Below are 14,990 nucleotides of genomic sequence, written 5' to 3'. Positions count from 1 at the left end.
TAACTTTCATACAAGGCTTTGCCTTTGTTTTATTCTTAGTTATATCGTATTCTTGAATATAGATAATGTATTTTGTTAAATAATTTTCATGACTACCTCTTGAGCGTGAGACTAAATTTGTCGCAATTATTTGTTAACCTTTTGAAGTACAAAGGCATGTATGTCATGCCCAATATATTTTCTATTTTTTGAATCCATTTGAAATGCTTTGATGATAAAATTTCCAGTATTTTATTTTATTAGTTACTCAGAGATACTTTTATCAATATAAATGTGTTTTTTTAAGGTATAGAAATTTAAAATAAAATAAAACACATAAAAATCGTAGTAATGGCCATGGTATTGGCTTTATTGGAAAGATAATTTGATGCCATTACTGTTTAAATATGATTTCAGACACATGGGCACCTGGCTCGAATAAAGTGCAATCCAGAAGTCTAATTTTCGAGCAGCTGAGGCCGTATATCGGAAATAACGCGACGAATGTTGGCTTCCAAGTAGTCCATCGTCTCTGATTTATCGACGTAGACTAGCGACTTCACATATCTCCACAGAGAATAATCCAAACTTCTTAAATCACACGATCTTAGAGGCCAATTCACAGGTCCATTATGCGAAATTATGCGCTCATCAAATGTTTTCTTCAATTAATTGATTGTGGCGCTCGCTGTGTGGCATTTTGCGCCGTCTTATTGAAACCAAAGCTTTTCCATATTAATGCCATTCAATTGGGGAAGAAAAAAGTCGTAATCATAAATCTATAACGCTATTTTTGAAGAAATATGGACCAATGTCCATAAAGCACACCAAACAGTGACTTTTGTGGATGTAATTTTGCTTATTGACGTAGCCATTCAACCAAAAATGAGCCTCACAAGAGCAATCTCGTTTTCTGCCCATTCAACGAGCGTATGACGCACACGATGGTCAAGCGGCTTCAATTCTTGCACGAGCTGGATCTTGCAAGCTCGTAAACCAAGATCTTTGTAAAAAATCTTCCATAAAGAGGACGGACACAGCTCCAATTGCTATGCACGATGGCGAATCGACTCATTCGTGTCCTCCTCAATACGCTCCACAGCAGAAACAACTTCGGTACGCACTGTACGACGTCACTGCGGATGTGTATTATCAATTAGAGTATACGTGGTGCGAAAACGATCCATGGTTATTCGAATTACTTGCTCGGATGGACGTTTATGTCGACCGTAAAATGGACGTAGCGCACGTTAAGTTTTGGGAACTAAACCATTTAATTTTAATATTTTATGATTATTTTTTTATTTGTTTTTTCTATGAATATTTTTTTTGGTATTGAAATAATACATGTATTGTTTTAGACAATCGTGACACATTGGGGTAACCTATTAGCTCATAATAGTATTAATTTAATTTAAATAAATAAATATAATTGTTTTATGACGTCACTTTCGTTTCCGGACGCGCTCGCTTTAATATTAATTCGCACGGTTTTAAATGATACACGCAAATAAAGGAAATATATTTAATTATAATTATTAAAAATAAAAATTGAATTTGCTCGATTGATTTCCGAGCACCTGATATTGAATTCTTTTGTTTTTGATTGGAGGCTCTGATTGTCGACCAATAAATAAATCAGTATTTAAATATAAAACAAGATGGCCGGCAGCTACGTGACAGTTGTTAATAAAAATAATTTTAATTAATTTTTAATGTGCGTTGTTCGATTTGACTGAATATAAATATTCGGATTGCAAATACGTTTTAACTTTAAAAATGAAATTATAATCATGAAACAATTCTTTAAATTTTGAGTTCAGTCGACGGGCTTCGAGACCGAAAAGTGAGTTTTTTCATTTTCCATACGTCAAAATTATCATTTATTTCTGAAAAATAGTAAGAGTTTTATACAATAGTTAATAACATTACGAAACATTATATTCTTACATATAATTGTCCAAAGACGCTGGACGTAAATATTTGAATTCCTCATATTACGTTGTGGTGATAGAGTGACAGTGGTCCCCAAAATGCTTTACGCTATTGTGTTGTTTCTCTCAATTGCTAATGAATGATCGTTTTTGGTCACAGTCATTAACGCGAGTTTAGGGTTTGAGACAATGACCCTTTCAAACGTTGTCATATGTGTGTGGTCGTTACATAACTTTTCTCTAATTAAAATTTTACTTTGGTTTAAGACTATTTTTGATTTCTTTTTAAATTTTTCGATTTTTACCTTTATGCTCATGTATATAAAAATAAAATTTTTGGCAGTTTTTTAGTAAGTTATTAAATGAAAAAATAATAAGAGTTTTCATGATTTTTTAAACAGAGCGTTTTCATTGCGACAATGATGGTACAATTTTATGATTTTCGAGAAGTGATAATTGGACGAAAAGCGTTAAAAATATTTTTTACACAATAAAATGCATTAAAATCAATTCTCAAAAGTAAAAATATTCACTTAAAAAATAATGAAATTGTCTTGTCGCCATCTTAGTGAAATGCTTGTTACTAGCTTTTGTGCTATAAAACTCACTGAATGGCCAATCACGTCCGTAATAACACTTTTATTTAGTTGGTTAAAAATTAGAAATCTTCTTTAGATACAATATAAAATAATATTTATTTTTAGTAACAAAATAATATTAAAAAAAATTACAACTACTAAGTAGTGAGACACCAGACGTTAATCAGTAGAATCTATTTAATTAATTAAAAAGTATTATTACATTTTGTAAGCATATACACATGTCACTGAGCATGATCTTGATCGATCTTAGCTTAGGAAACCTTAATCTGTGATGATCGATCGGAGTTATAATTATATAATATTAATCACTGATTCCGATCTCCCAGATACGAAAGAACTTAAAAAGTAATATGATTCATGGGATTCGAACAATGACTTATAACCACTGGTCTATCATGCTGGTCGATAAGAATCATAGAGTCAAGACCCAGATAAGTAGCTGGGTTTTGTCAATAAAAATATAAAGTATTATCTATATAAATGTAAAATTAATATAAAATATATATTTTTTTCAAAAGCAACTTCAACACACTTTTATTAACTCAACCAATTCCTGCATTGTTTCTAACCTCATCAGATCTGAATTTTTATTTTTCGTGAAAAAAATATTTTTGATAAATTCTTTTACATTTTTAAAGTTTGAGAACCCTAGGGGGTGTGAGGCACAGGTGAATCTAGTTAGAGTTTTATTAGATTATATTGCAATTGAGACGGATGATAAATGGCGAGATGTTTTCTCCGAGCGGTGGTGGAGAAGCTGGCGCAGGGATGATATCAGTGAGAGGCCCTCAAAGGTCTTGTAGGTGCCGTATAGCAGAAGATAACCCCTCTCTGCTACGGTGGTGCTCGTCGTATGTTGTCGCGATCGTGTGCTGGTCTCTTCAAGTGGCTGCTTGTGACTGACCTCTCCTCATCGGAATCCAGGCTTAAGTATCCAAGGCTGCAAAGCTTGCTGACCAATCACAATCATGCAGCAATTATTCAGCCAATAGATGTGCTCGTTTCTTAGAACAGCGAAATAAGTATACGCTTGATGAGCATTGTCCAAGGTCATATTCTGCAATGGGAATCTTGTGGATCTGGAAATTTATTATATCCGTGAGTTTCGCAACAAAGAAATATTCTTTCAATGACGGAGAATATATACAGTATTAATAATGTGATTTTCTGGTCGGAACGAAGGCTTTTGTGTGTGATCCCATCCTTTACGATATTGTATTTTCTTTGTTGATGGATGATCATTTTGGTCACAGTAAATAAACGTAAGTTTTGAGAATAAGATCCTTTCAAACGTGGGCATCTGTGTGTGGTTGCCACAAGTAAAGGTGTATCAAAAATATTTATTTAGTTTTCTGTAGAAATTTTAGTTTATTTAGTACATTAAAAGCGTATTCATTTTTTTTGGTATTTTGAAATATTAAGGTGTAATTTAAATAATATTATATTATGTACAAAAGTTGCCGATGAAAATTAAGCACTAAAGTTATTATACATTATAATATGAGTCTAGAGAGGTTAAATTCAAGTGTTAAATTTTTGTTCACAATTATAGTTCGTTGCGAATAACAGTAGCCCTGTTATAAAATAGCTTCATAATGGTAATTGTTTTATAAAAATCATTTTTTTATATGTTCTCTTACATGAGATAAATTCATTTTCTTTTAGATTTTAGTCCAAGTAGGTCTTATTGTAGCATAAGTATGTCTCCCGTGTAGCCCTCTATTAACCAACCCATTGTTGTTACTTCCCGATGTTCACACACAGCATTACAAATAAAAAGTTGAGCAAAACTAAGTGATAAATATGACAATTTTGGTATTAGTTCTTAATATTAGGTAATCCGGGTAAATCATGATTTTTAATAACTCTATATTATATTATTTTTAATTAAAATAATTATCAAAATAGAAAGCCAATATTAAAATGGTGCATTGCTGTAGTAATTTGCAACAAAATGTTTTATAACAATATAGCATATAAGGTGAGATAAAAAACAGCAGGATAAATTTTGAGAATGGGAGTGTAGCTTAAATCATAATTTACACACTTATGCAAAATATATTTTTAAAAGTACTTAATTTTTATTTTAAAAATATACAATATGGCATTTATAAAAATAATTTTATATTTATCAAAAATAATTATATTATATTAATCATTAAAAATACAAGTATGTAATATATGTACAATTGATTTAAATACTTATTTTATAAATTGTTCTATGTAATTTAATTTCATTATTTAATCTCTGCACAAAACCAGGAACGTGGCAATAGAGCGTCCATTAGTTCGTTGTTTTTGACCATTGGACAGTGCATTCGCGCGTAGTATTCCATGCCATACATGCACCATATTAGGCCATTTCCGGTGGTCATCGTTAACCACAAGAATATATTTCCAATAGCTGGGTTTGCGTTTTTCGTTATGAATTTGAACATTACTCCAAAGAACGCAAAGAACACAAACATGGCTGGATAGAAGTATCCAAAGGCGTACAGCAAGGCGATCTCGTGGTACACAGCCGAGACCAAGAATACGGTTAATTGTCCTAGTGTTCTGTTTCCAGTCAATATGGTAACATCCTTGTAAATGTATGTGTACAGCCAGTCATGTACGACCGTGTTCCACGTACGGTAATATCCACCATAGTCTGATTGATTCCACCAGTCCTGAAATAATATTTTTATTGTTATTTTGTTTTAAATAACAATGGAGACAACATGCAATTTTGTCGAATGATGGTTTTTATCAACTCCCTTTAGGTGCTTATACATAATATATAGATGTTAAATAAAGTTATCGCTGAACCATTAACCTGAACTGAGTTCAAAGTAGCTCCAAAAATAATTTATCAAGTTTTATTAACTTGTATGTTGGCGGAATGATTTAAAGAGTGTTACTATGTAGCTGAAATTACATGGAATCATAATCGCAATATTTAAAGTCAGTTTAATGATACGAAGTTCTTCTATGCATGTAGAAAAAGAACGCCACTTTGAGTCTCTTCCACACTAGAGATTATTACATTTTTGGATCATGTATAAAAAATCAAATTTTACATACCAAATAGAATTGTCTATCAGCAAACGTAAGGATTTCAGAAAATGCGTTGTGCCAACAATGGAGCAATAGATAAAAACAGCAAATCAAGTTCAGTTGAGCCGGTAACATTGAACCAAATATTGCCAAAACCATATGTTTTGGCTCAATAACCTAAAATGCAAACATAATTATGTTAAATTCAATTCACAATTCTTATACAATATCTTTTTGACTATTACCGCAGGATCTACACCAAAATCGTTCCAATAATAAATTAAGAAACGATCAGCCAGGAAGCTCATATAGAAAATAGTAGCAACTATTTCTATAAAATACATAAACACTGCTTTCCAATCGGTGCTTTTAGTTCTATATAATATACAACATAAATAAATTAGGTTGCAAATAAAATCTTATATCATAGTTTAATACTATACCTTGGATATGAATCTCTATAAACAATTGTCGGAGCGAATAAGAAGTATAAGTACCAAGAAAATGTTGGCAATTTCACTTTTGATTTATCGTTTCTGTCTAAAACGCGCGGAGATACAGAACGAACATATGCATAAGTTTTCATTAAGAATCGTATCTAAAAAAATAATGTGTTATTTATAGTAGTTATATAGTTATATTTTATTATAAAATTATTACCATTTCTAATATCACAATGAACGCTGAAGCAATTGGTAATTTATAATACCAAACCATTTTTAGGGGATACGAAGTAAAAATAGCCAAATAAATTATAAATGATAGAAGCCCAAAAATGTTCAACGTGCCCTTTGCAAAAGCTATAAAAAGTATTTCACCATCAATATTGAATGTGTTTATTTTTAAATAGATATTAATTACGTTCAAAGTTGTTACATGGTATTTTCAATTGCAAGCAAGTGGCCCATAGTTTCAGACCAAAGTATGGTATAAAAGATGCTAATTGCATACACGACCATATCGCAGCCACTGTACCAATTTTTCCAAAGGCAGATATAATCAGTCCTGTTCCTAGGTTTATCCTGAAACATTAAAAGATAATTAAACTTCAATATGGTTTTGTTACGTATTTAATTTCTATAAGGAAATAGTCGATTTATTGTAATAACTACTTACATGTAATATATAATGTTTTAATGAGCAGGTTACAAATATTATATAAAAATTAAAGTTATTATTTTATAATTTAAGTAGCTGATAATCAGGCATAAGAGTTTATTATAAATCAATTATTCGCGTTATATTTATTATTCAAGTTGATTAAAAATATAACACTATTAATTTAATGACGATTAACTTGTCATATTACATTCAATCTTTATTTATGTGTATAAGGTACTATAGAATATGGTTATTCAGAAGCAAGAAAATGTGATTCCATTTAAGCAAAGAACAGTAAATTGTAAATTTATAAATGTTTTGGAAAAAATGCTTTCATTATGGCTTGTACAGGAGTATTTTATTTTGTACAAAAAATAAAGTATTGTAAATATTAGGGGGACAATATTAACAAATTAAGTCTTTGAGGTTAAGGGCTGCTTAAACCAAGGTGACCAGACATTCTCCTCAAAAATTTGGTTCTCCTTTGTACAAAAATTGAACAAAAATTTTCGAAACGAACTTTTTTTTGCGCTCCCGTAACAATTTCACCTCCTCAAAAAAATTTCGGGGATAGCCTCTGAACAAAATATTCCGAGAAGAGCTTTTTTTAGCTCCCGTAGCAATATACGCTATTCCAGCAAGGACGGAATAGCGTAGTCCGTATCGTCTCAGACTAGTAACTTTGAGGTTACGGTCTCTAGACCCGGCAGCAGCACTCAATTTTTATTTATAAAAAAATGTGCTATTATTAAAATAACCAGCCCTAGTTGCAGTGACATTTATTGGTTTTAAATATTATAACACATATTAATTTATAATTATTAATAGATGTCACCGATTCCCAGACTTTCAGTCCGAAGGTTAATACTTCCTTTTAGGTATTCATTATATCTGATTGATTTACACAGTTGGTACAGATTTCCCCCGTTGTAACGCATTGAGCGTATGCCTGTCAGGTTACAACGAAAGATTTGATAAAAATATGTCTTCTTTATCCTCTTTGAATAATTCCCGAGATAGTGTTTGAACAAAAATTTCCGAATTTTTAGCTCCCGCAGCCATTTATCCTTCTCGAACAAAAATATAGCCTATTTATTTTGTTCTCTGATCACCTAAATTAAACCATGGTTCTGGTCAATCCGTCAACCGCCTATAATATTATTTATTTTTATGAAATTTATCCAGTATTGATTATATTTTTTAATATAGACTTATTTATTTTGTAAATCGACTTATACTATATTACATTTTCAATGGCTAATATAAGGTATCTCGATTAAATGTATCTGAAATATGCTAGGTATTATTTGATTTACGATGTGTGCAATAAATAGTTTTATATTAAAAAGTAGAATATTCAAATATCGAGCGCTTCGCGCGAGATTATGAGCCCGAAGGCAAAATATATAACTCAAATATGCATATACAGTGAAATATCTTGTAACGAATACCGAAATAACGAAATTCTCGGTATAAAGAATCTTTATTTTGCCCCCGAAAAATTTTCATACAAAATGTTTTCATTGTAACGAAGACTGATCTCAGTGTAACGAAATATTTTGACGTGCTCAAAAGATTATCTTTAAAATTGAATTATGTAGACATTTTTATTTATTTACTAATGACCAAAAATTTGGCCATTGCCATAATTCAATAAAAAATATCAGAAAATATAAGTTTTAGATTGGAACGTATAAGTATATTTTCCCAACTGTTGGTTTTATTTGAATATGTTACTACATATTTTGATGATGATTTGTTTGGGTGCAATGTTGTCAGAGTGCAGAAATATGCAACAATACAATATATTATTTAATTTATTTGAAAGAACAGCGCTATTTAAAAATATTATTACTACTCTTAATAAACTGGTGTGCAAATAGTTCTTTAATAACTGGTAAAAAATGCTTAATATAAGAACGCACTTTACCCTTTCACCGTAGCTGATATTTTGCGCGCCATTTTGAAATTTTTAAATATGTGTGGGAGCACCTATTTATGCCATATGTTTTTCAACCTTAAATTATAAAAAAAATATTACAATGCAAAAAGGTTTATGACACTTTTAGGTGCCCATTGCATAATGGCGATTTCTTTGATGACTTCTATATGTGTCATCCGCGGAGTTATCAAGGTAAAATATATATTTTTTCAAAATAACAGGTAGAAAAAGCATTTGGTTAATGCCTTAAAATGTAGTCAGAAACATAACTGTTCTCATTTATTTGAGGAGTCATTTCAGGTTTTAGATTTATCTAGGAACGTCATTTCAGATTTTTTCAGGGAGGGGGGGGCAAAGTTATTCAGTCTGGTGTCATTTTTTAAATATTTTGATTTCTTTAAATGACATGCATTTTTCTAATTAGATTAAAAAGAGGGCAAATTCCCCTATCTACCGCCCTCAAATGACGTCACAGGATATACCCGTTACAAATGTTTTTATGGCCAAGAGATGTTTGACTCAAGTCGAGCGGGAATCTTATTACTGCGCGGACGTAGTGGTTAGCCTACGTATGAAAATCATTTTAATGGTCTTTTAAGCCACGATAAGACTTGGGTACAAAGAAGAATAATAAATCGCCGATTTCTCCTCGAAAAGAGAAGTTAAGCAGTACTCCTGCACGCGTTCGGCTTAACAAGTGCGAATTCTTTAGCGAATTTAATTGCACAATCACAGAATTTTGTTGAGTCATAGCAAGGAAAGAGCAATTACCGTTATGATATTATTTTGTTGAGTGGAAACATATCACTGTTCAACCTTTTTTGATTTAAAAATGAAATTTTGTTGCAAATTGCAGAGTTGATACAAGCAAATAGCATTCACATTACCTAGTATTGTGTCATAAAGCTTAACAAAAATATATTTATAATTTTTAACAAAATTCCGTTAAGACCTCCAGAAAATTTTGTCAGCGTTTATAAGGCCAAGATGTTTTTTTCTCCCTTAGCCAAAGATCTATAGATTACACTACTGTGTCTCTTCTCAAAGGTTAAATAATTTTTTGTTCAGTACTCTTTTTTAGTTTTACAATTTAAAGGCATATGCATGACTAGTTTGTGTAGCAACTTGAATGTACAAAAAGCTTAATATTTTATGGTAAAGTGATCTAAAAATCCCCTTAAGCTATATATTCGTGGGGAGCGTAAATAAATTGATCAGTCAAAAATATAAATTCTTCAGTTTTGGAAATATTTTGTGATGAATTTATTAAACTTACCAATATTAATTGTGGCATTTAAGATGCAAACTATTATATATTATCAGTTATAATATTAAAAAGTACATGTTTAACATATTGACCCTTCGTCTACACGCGCACCTGCTAAATCACGCGTGACCAAAAGGTCAATTTATTTTTCATTAAATTTTTATAAAACTTTAACACTCACTTTCCAACAACGAAGTAATCGTAGACCATCGAATTCATGAAAAATATGATCAGAATGACCAAAAAAATGTTGTAAACCGTCCTAATGTGTGGGATTTTCAGTATTTCAGTCATCAACGAGTCTCTCGCCTTGAAAACTTTATCTGCCGGGATTCTCGGACTCTGTGACCTGGAATAGAAACGAAGCAGATTAATTATAGTGCGTACCAAACATAATCTAGGGTCATAGTACGTAGCAAGAATTATTATGACAAACATGTACTGGGTTTGTACCGAGTGTATTCGGTTCGCGTGTACCCATTGTTTGTGTTCATTATTTCAATGAACTGATTATACATGTTTTGAACTTATTGTGTACTCTAAAAGGACGTAAGCTTAGCGTGTTTTAACAATTATATCAGTTTGATAAGTTCGTCAATGGGCGTGTGATTATTTTTTTGGTACGATTGATAAATCAAAGAAAGCTCTCACCGCCTTTTTTTGTGATCGACGTCCACTGTGTTATTGACATTTTTATTTTTTGAATCAGAAGTGTTGTTGTTTGACATCTTGACCTGTGAACATAATAAATATTTATATTAAATTACTATATTCAAAATACCTGTGAGATTTTCATACCTTATAATAATTATATATATATATATATATATATATATATATATATATATATATATATATATATATATATATATATATATATATATATATATATATATATATATATATATATATATATATATATATATATTTGATTATTGCGATACAAAAAAGTATGTTTAAACCATGTTTTTTTATGAAATGCGTCACGACTTAAAATTGGGTCAATTAGTCGCAGATTTTTTAAATTTAAATTCAATTTTTTATTTTAATTATTGAATAAGCTAAACATATGGAGCAAAAACTTTCTACTTTCTCTATCTTTTATCCATTTGCAGCGGCACTTTTATTTATAAATAATGCGCTATTAATTAAAAAAAATGATCCTAGTTGCAGTCACATCTATTGGTTATTGATCATATTACATATAATAATTTATAATTAATTATATAGATATCACCGATTCCTAGACTTTTAGTCTGTTGGTTAATACTTACTTGTAGGTATTCATTATATCTGTTGGTACAGATTTATTCCATTAATAAATAAATTATAATATTAAAGTCTATATGTATGTTTTAAAAAATAAATTAACCAAAAATAAATAAATAGTGGACCATTATACTATTTTATTCGTTGAGGTTAGGTTTGGGTTTGAACAATAAATGGACGTTTTGTAAATGGAAAATTTGATAACTATAAAATATTTTCATATTCATTTCCATTCTATGTAATAAATTCCTAAACACATAAATGCTAATTGGCTATCAGTAACAGCTGATGGTTTTTGAGCATGGCGCCGTGTTAACTAACAAGTACCAAAATTAGTTATTTGATAGATTTTAAAACTTTCAATATTTTAATTGTTATAAGTATATGTTATTTTATTAACCTTTAGTCAGGGCCCAAAAAGGTTTAGAAACACTGGTTTAAATATAAATATATTGAATCAACAAATACAAATAGCAATTAAAATAGGTATAATTATATTAAAATACCTAAATAAGTTAACATATTAATAAAAAAAATCATAATATATGTTTTAAATTAATGATATAAAAAAGAACACACATTTCTGAGTAACGCATGAAGTTATTCGCAAGTGAAATATTTTTTTTTTTATTATAGGATTTAAGCTTTACTAATTGCTTGAAAAAATCAAATATATTGACTTATGTGTTCATTTTCAGTAAATTTAATTTAATTTTAAATTTTATTAAAAACGAATTAAAAAATACATCATTAATATTCTTACGCGTTTTATAAAAAATAATATTATCAGAATAGTTTTGGAATACGTAGGGCTTGATTTTTAGTTTTTAAATTAAATTATAAATAAAGAATAAATTATATATTTTTGTAAATATTTAACCCTTTGAGTAGTGAGTTAATTTATATAAATTTATGCATTATTTCTGTTGTTATTTATTTATTATTATTATTTTATATTGCATATATAGTAAATTATTGATTTTCATGGTTTTATTGCTTTAGTTTATATTACTACTTTTTTGTATTAGTATGCAATAATAATTTCTTTTAACACTATTCTATTATTAAATTACGTTAATTTATTTTAGATTTTTTTAATATATTATTCAGCTTTTATGGATTTTTATGTCATTTCTTAAGCTCTCAATATTTTTTATAAAATTAACATAATTTTTTTTGTAATGTTTATTTATTCCGTAATCTTTAATTTGGTTAAATATGTTAATATTTAACTATCTCATGTACCTCAAAACAGTGAAAGATCGACCGCCGTACATGTACGGCGATACCGCTCAAAGGTTTAAAACTAATATTTATAGCCATTAGCCGCTTTTTATTGTAAATATTTTAAGAAAAAAAAGTCCATAATTTAGTATGTATATCATTATTAATAACATATTGTAACCTAACCGAAAATATTAATTTTATATTGATAGTAGGTAACGCATGTTTATGATATAGCAAGATATTGTTTGATTTACTAAAATACAACAATATCATTATCACGATTATTATGCATAAATATTAAATTATGTTGTAATGAATAAATTCTATTTTTTGTAATAAGTTACAAAAAATGTTTTACCACAAATGACCATAAACTATTTTTTATTATTCCTTGTTGATGTATTGTTATAATGTTTTAAGGAAAAATATTATTAATAGTAATAAAAATAAATAACAAATGTACAAAATTGATTGGACAAATATTTGATAAATAACATATTTTGCTATTTACAATAAATAACAGCAATATTGCAATTGTATGTATACCAAAATATTGAAAAAAAATTATAAAAAAATCAACGATGTGTAAAGACTATATATCAAACACCAAAATATAAATATAATAAAAAAAAGTTGTTGCACATTAAAAATTCTTATATATTCCCGATTAAACTATTTAATTTTATTGAATTTTAGAAAGGCTATTTTATATGTATAACAAATTACTAGACTTCAAAAATCATAAAATTGATTAACATACTGTTTACTATGTTAGGTTTTAATTTATATTGTCTATTCACGTTTTATTTTATTTATAATCACTTAATCATATACAACACGTATTTTTTTACAATTTCTATATTGTTAAAAATTAATTAAAATATTAAAAAGTAGTACAATTAATTTAACTTGCCATTTTAGGTCCAGTGTCTGAAGAGCTCGAGCTGACGAGTAATTTTGTCCGCGTTCAGTGTTGTTCTGATTTTGATCGATATTCTACTTAATATTTTATCTGGGGAGATGTTTGTCCTTCTCACGCAATGACGTAATTGAGTTTACACATATACGTATTCGATATAGTTCGTAGTAGATAGGATTATCTCCAAGACTGACGAGATCCACTCCTCAACTGTGTAACTAAATTCAAAGTTTCGGGTATGTCAGTTATTAAGAATGTAGTTGCAACACCAGAAGTTCAATTAAATCGAAATATATTTATATTTAGCGATGTCGACGTTAAAAATCGCACAATAATCTAATCATGCAAAATTCAAGCAACTTGTATGTAATCATTATCTTTCATAATAATAATACAATGATAATCATTCATATTATTGTTGTAATGCGAGATTTTAATAATATTTGTATTAAAGATGGCTTTATTTTTTATTCAAATCTTACTAATCAATTGCCATCAAAATTCATAAATGCTTTTTGGGTAGAATTCGATGGTGACCTTATTTTTTTAACGGAAAATATACAAAAAAGAGTTACAAAGTTAATTCTTAAATAGGATTATCGGAAGTCCTACAATTTGAGCCTGGTTATATATAATGGATTACCAGAAGTCTTAGATGCAATTTGAGCCTGGTTATACATAACGACATATTTATTACACAAATAACAGTTGATATTAGCGCGATTCTTAGTAAATTTAAGTCGACAAGACGGCTTCTATTTGTATCGATCTAGAGCAGCTATTCTTAAACTTAAATTACCAAGGGTCCGCGAATCAATTTTGACAATGGTTATATCAATTAAAAAGTAGTAAAAACATCATATGAAGTATCTCTACTAATATAAAAAGCTGGAAAATCTCATAATATAGCAGAGCAACTAATTCTTCGTGTTAAGTACAAAAGCAATAACGAATATAATGTTGGGAGCAGCAGAATATGAAAAAGACAGTGTGACTGTCTCACCCTTCAGTCAGGAGACAGGCAGTTAGAGTCATCAGCAGCCACCCGAAGAGATCAGCAGACGCTCCCACTACTAACTACCATCGCCGCAAGAAGAACTACCTCTTGACACTTGCTGCAGACAGCCACAATAACCGTGAAAATCATCCACGGGCATCATAATCTGTGTCAGCCTCACTACCACTTGGAGGAAACGTCTGGCCGATAATCATCCCTCCCATTCATGTAAATATTGCGATAAAAAGTCTTACTAGATTCACATTGAGTCTCATTGGCTACGAGGTCAATCCCCTAGTCAATCCCTGAGGTCAATCCTAGTACCATAACACTTAAACCTTTTTGATAGTGTAATTATTTAACTGCAATATATTATTTATTTTAAATTTTTTTTTTATTTTTTTTATATTTTTTTTTTCATGAAATCAGATAGCTTTAAACCTATTACAGAAGATAAAAAATGTCATTATTATATTAATTAAAACATATAATAACATTCGCAATAACGTCGTTGCCACACCAACCAGAAATTTAAGGATCTTCCACGGACAACATCCCTGCGCCAGCTTCTCCACCACTGCTCGGAGGACAACGATCTCGCTCATCATAGTCTGTTGCAATATATAATTAAATCTAATAAAATTCTTACTGGTTTCCACCTGCGTCTTACTGGCTGCAAAGTCACACTCCTTAAGGTCACTACATCTTAAAGCGCCA

The 14,990-nt window shown here is 29.6% G+C and overlaps 1 protein-coding gene across 1 annotated transcript; it reads right to left on the bottom strand.

Moving 5' to 3' along the window:
- Positions 1 to 4,619: 4,619 nt before the first annotated feature.
- Positions 4,620 to 13,487, bottom strand: LOC148226690 (sterol O-acyltransferase 1-like). The gene is made up of 9 exons (XM_088203827.1): positions 13,271 to 13,487; positions 10,513 to 10,595; positions 10,043 to 10,210; positions 6,428 to 6,573; positions 6,212 to 6,351; positions 5,995 to 6,149; positions 5,797 to 5,926; positions 5,579 to 5,728; positions 4,620 to 5,184 (listed from the first exon to the last, which is right to left on the bottom strand). The coding sequence occupies exons 1-9, from the start codon at positions 13,271 to 13,273 to the stop codon at positions 4,753 to 4,755; spliced, it is 1,407 nt and encodes a 468-aa protein (XP_088059953.1). The 5' UTR covers positions 13,274 to 13,487; the 3' UTR covers positions 4,620 to 4,752.
- Positions 13,488 to 14,990: the final 1,503 nt, after the last annotated feature.

The sequence above is a fragment of the Plectrocnemia conspersa genome, unplaced genomic scaffold (assembly GCF_051122295.1).
Source record: "Plectrocnemia conspersa isolate PC_06_02 unplaced genomic scaffold, ASM5112229v1 ptg000014l, whole genome shotgun sequence".
Classification (NCBI taxonomy): Eukaryota; Metazoa; Arthropoda; class Insecta; order Trichoptera; family Polycentropodidae; genus Plectrocnemia; species Plectrocnemia conspersa.
Note: the sequence above shows the minus strand (reverse complement) of the source record. Positions and strands in the feature narration are given on the sequence as shown.

Bases quoted from the DNA above. Each gene is read 5' to 3' on its own strand.
- LOC148226690 (XM_088203827.1), bottom strand. The intron at 6,352-6,427 runs GTAACAACTTTG...TACTTTTTATAG, and splicing joins CTTGCAATTGAAAATACCAT to CTTTTGCAAAGGGCACGTTG. The intron at 6,150-6,211 runs GTAATAATTTTA...TTATTTTTTTAG, and splicing joins TCATTGTGATATTAGAAATG to ATACGATTCTTAATGAAAAC.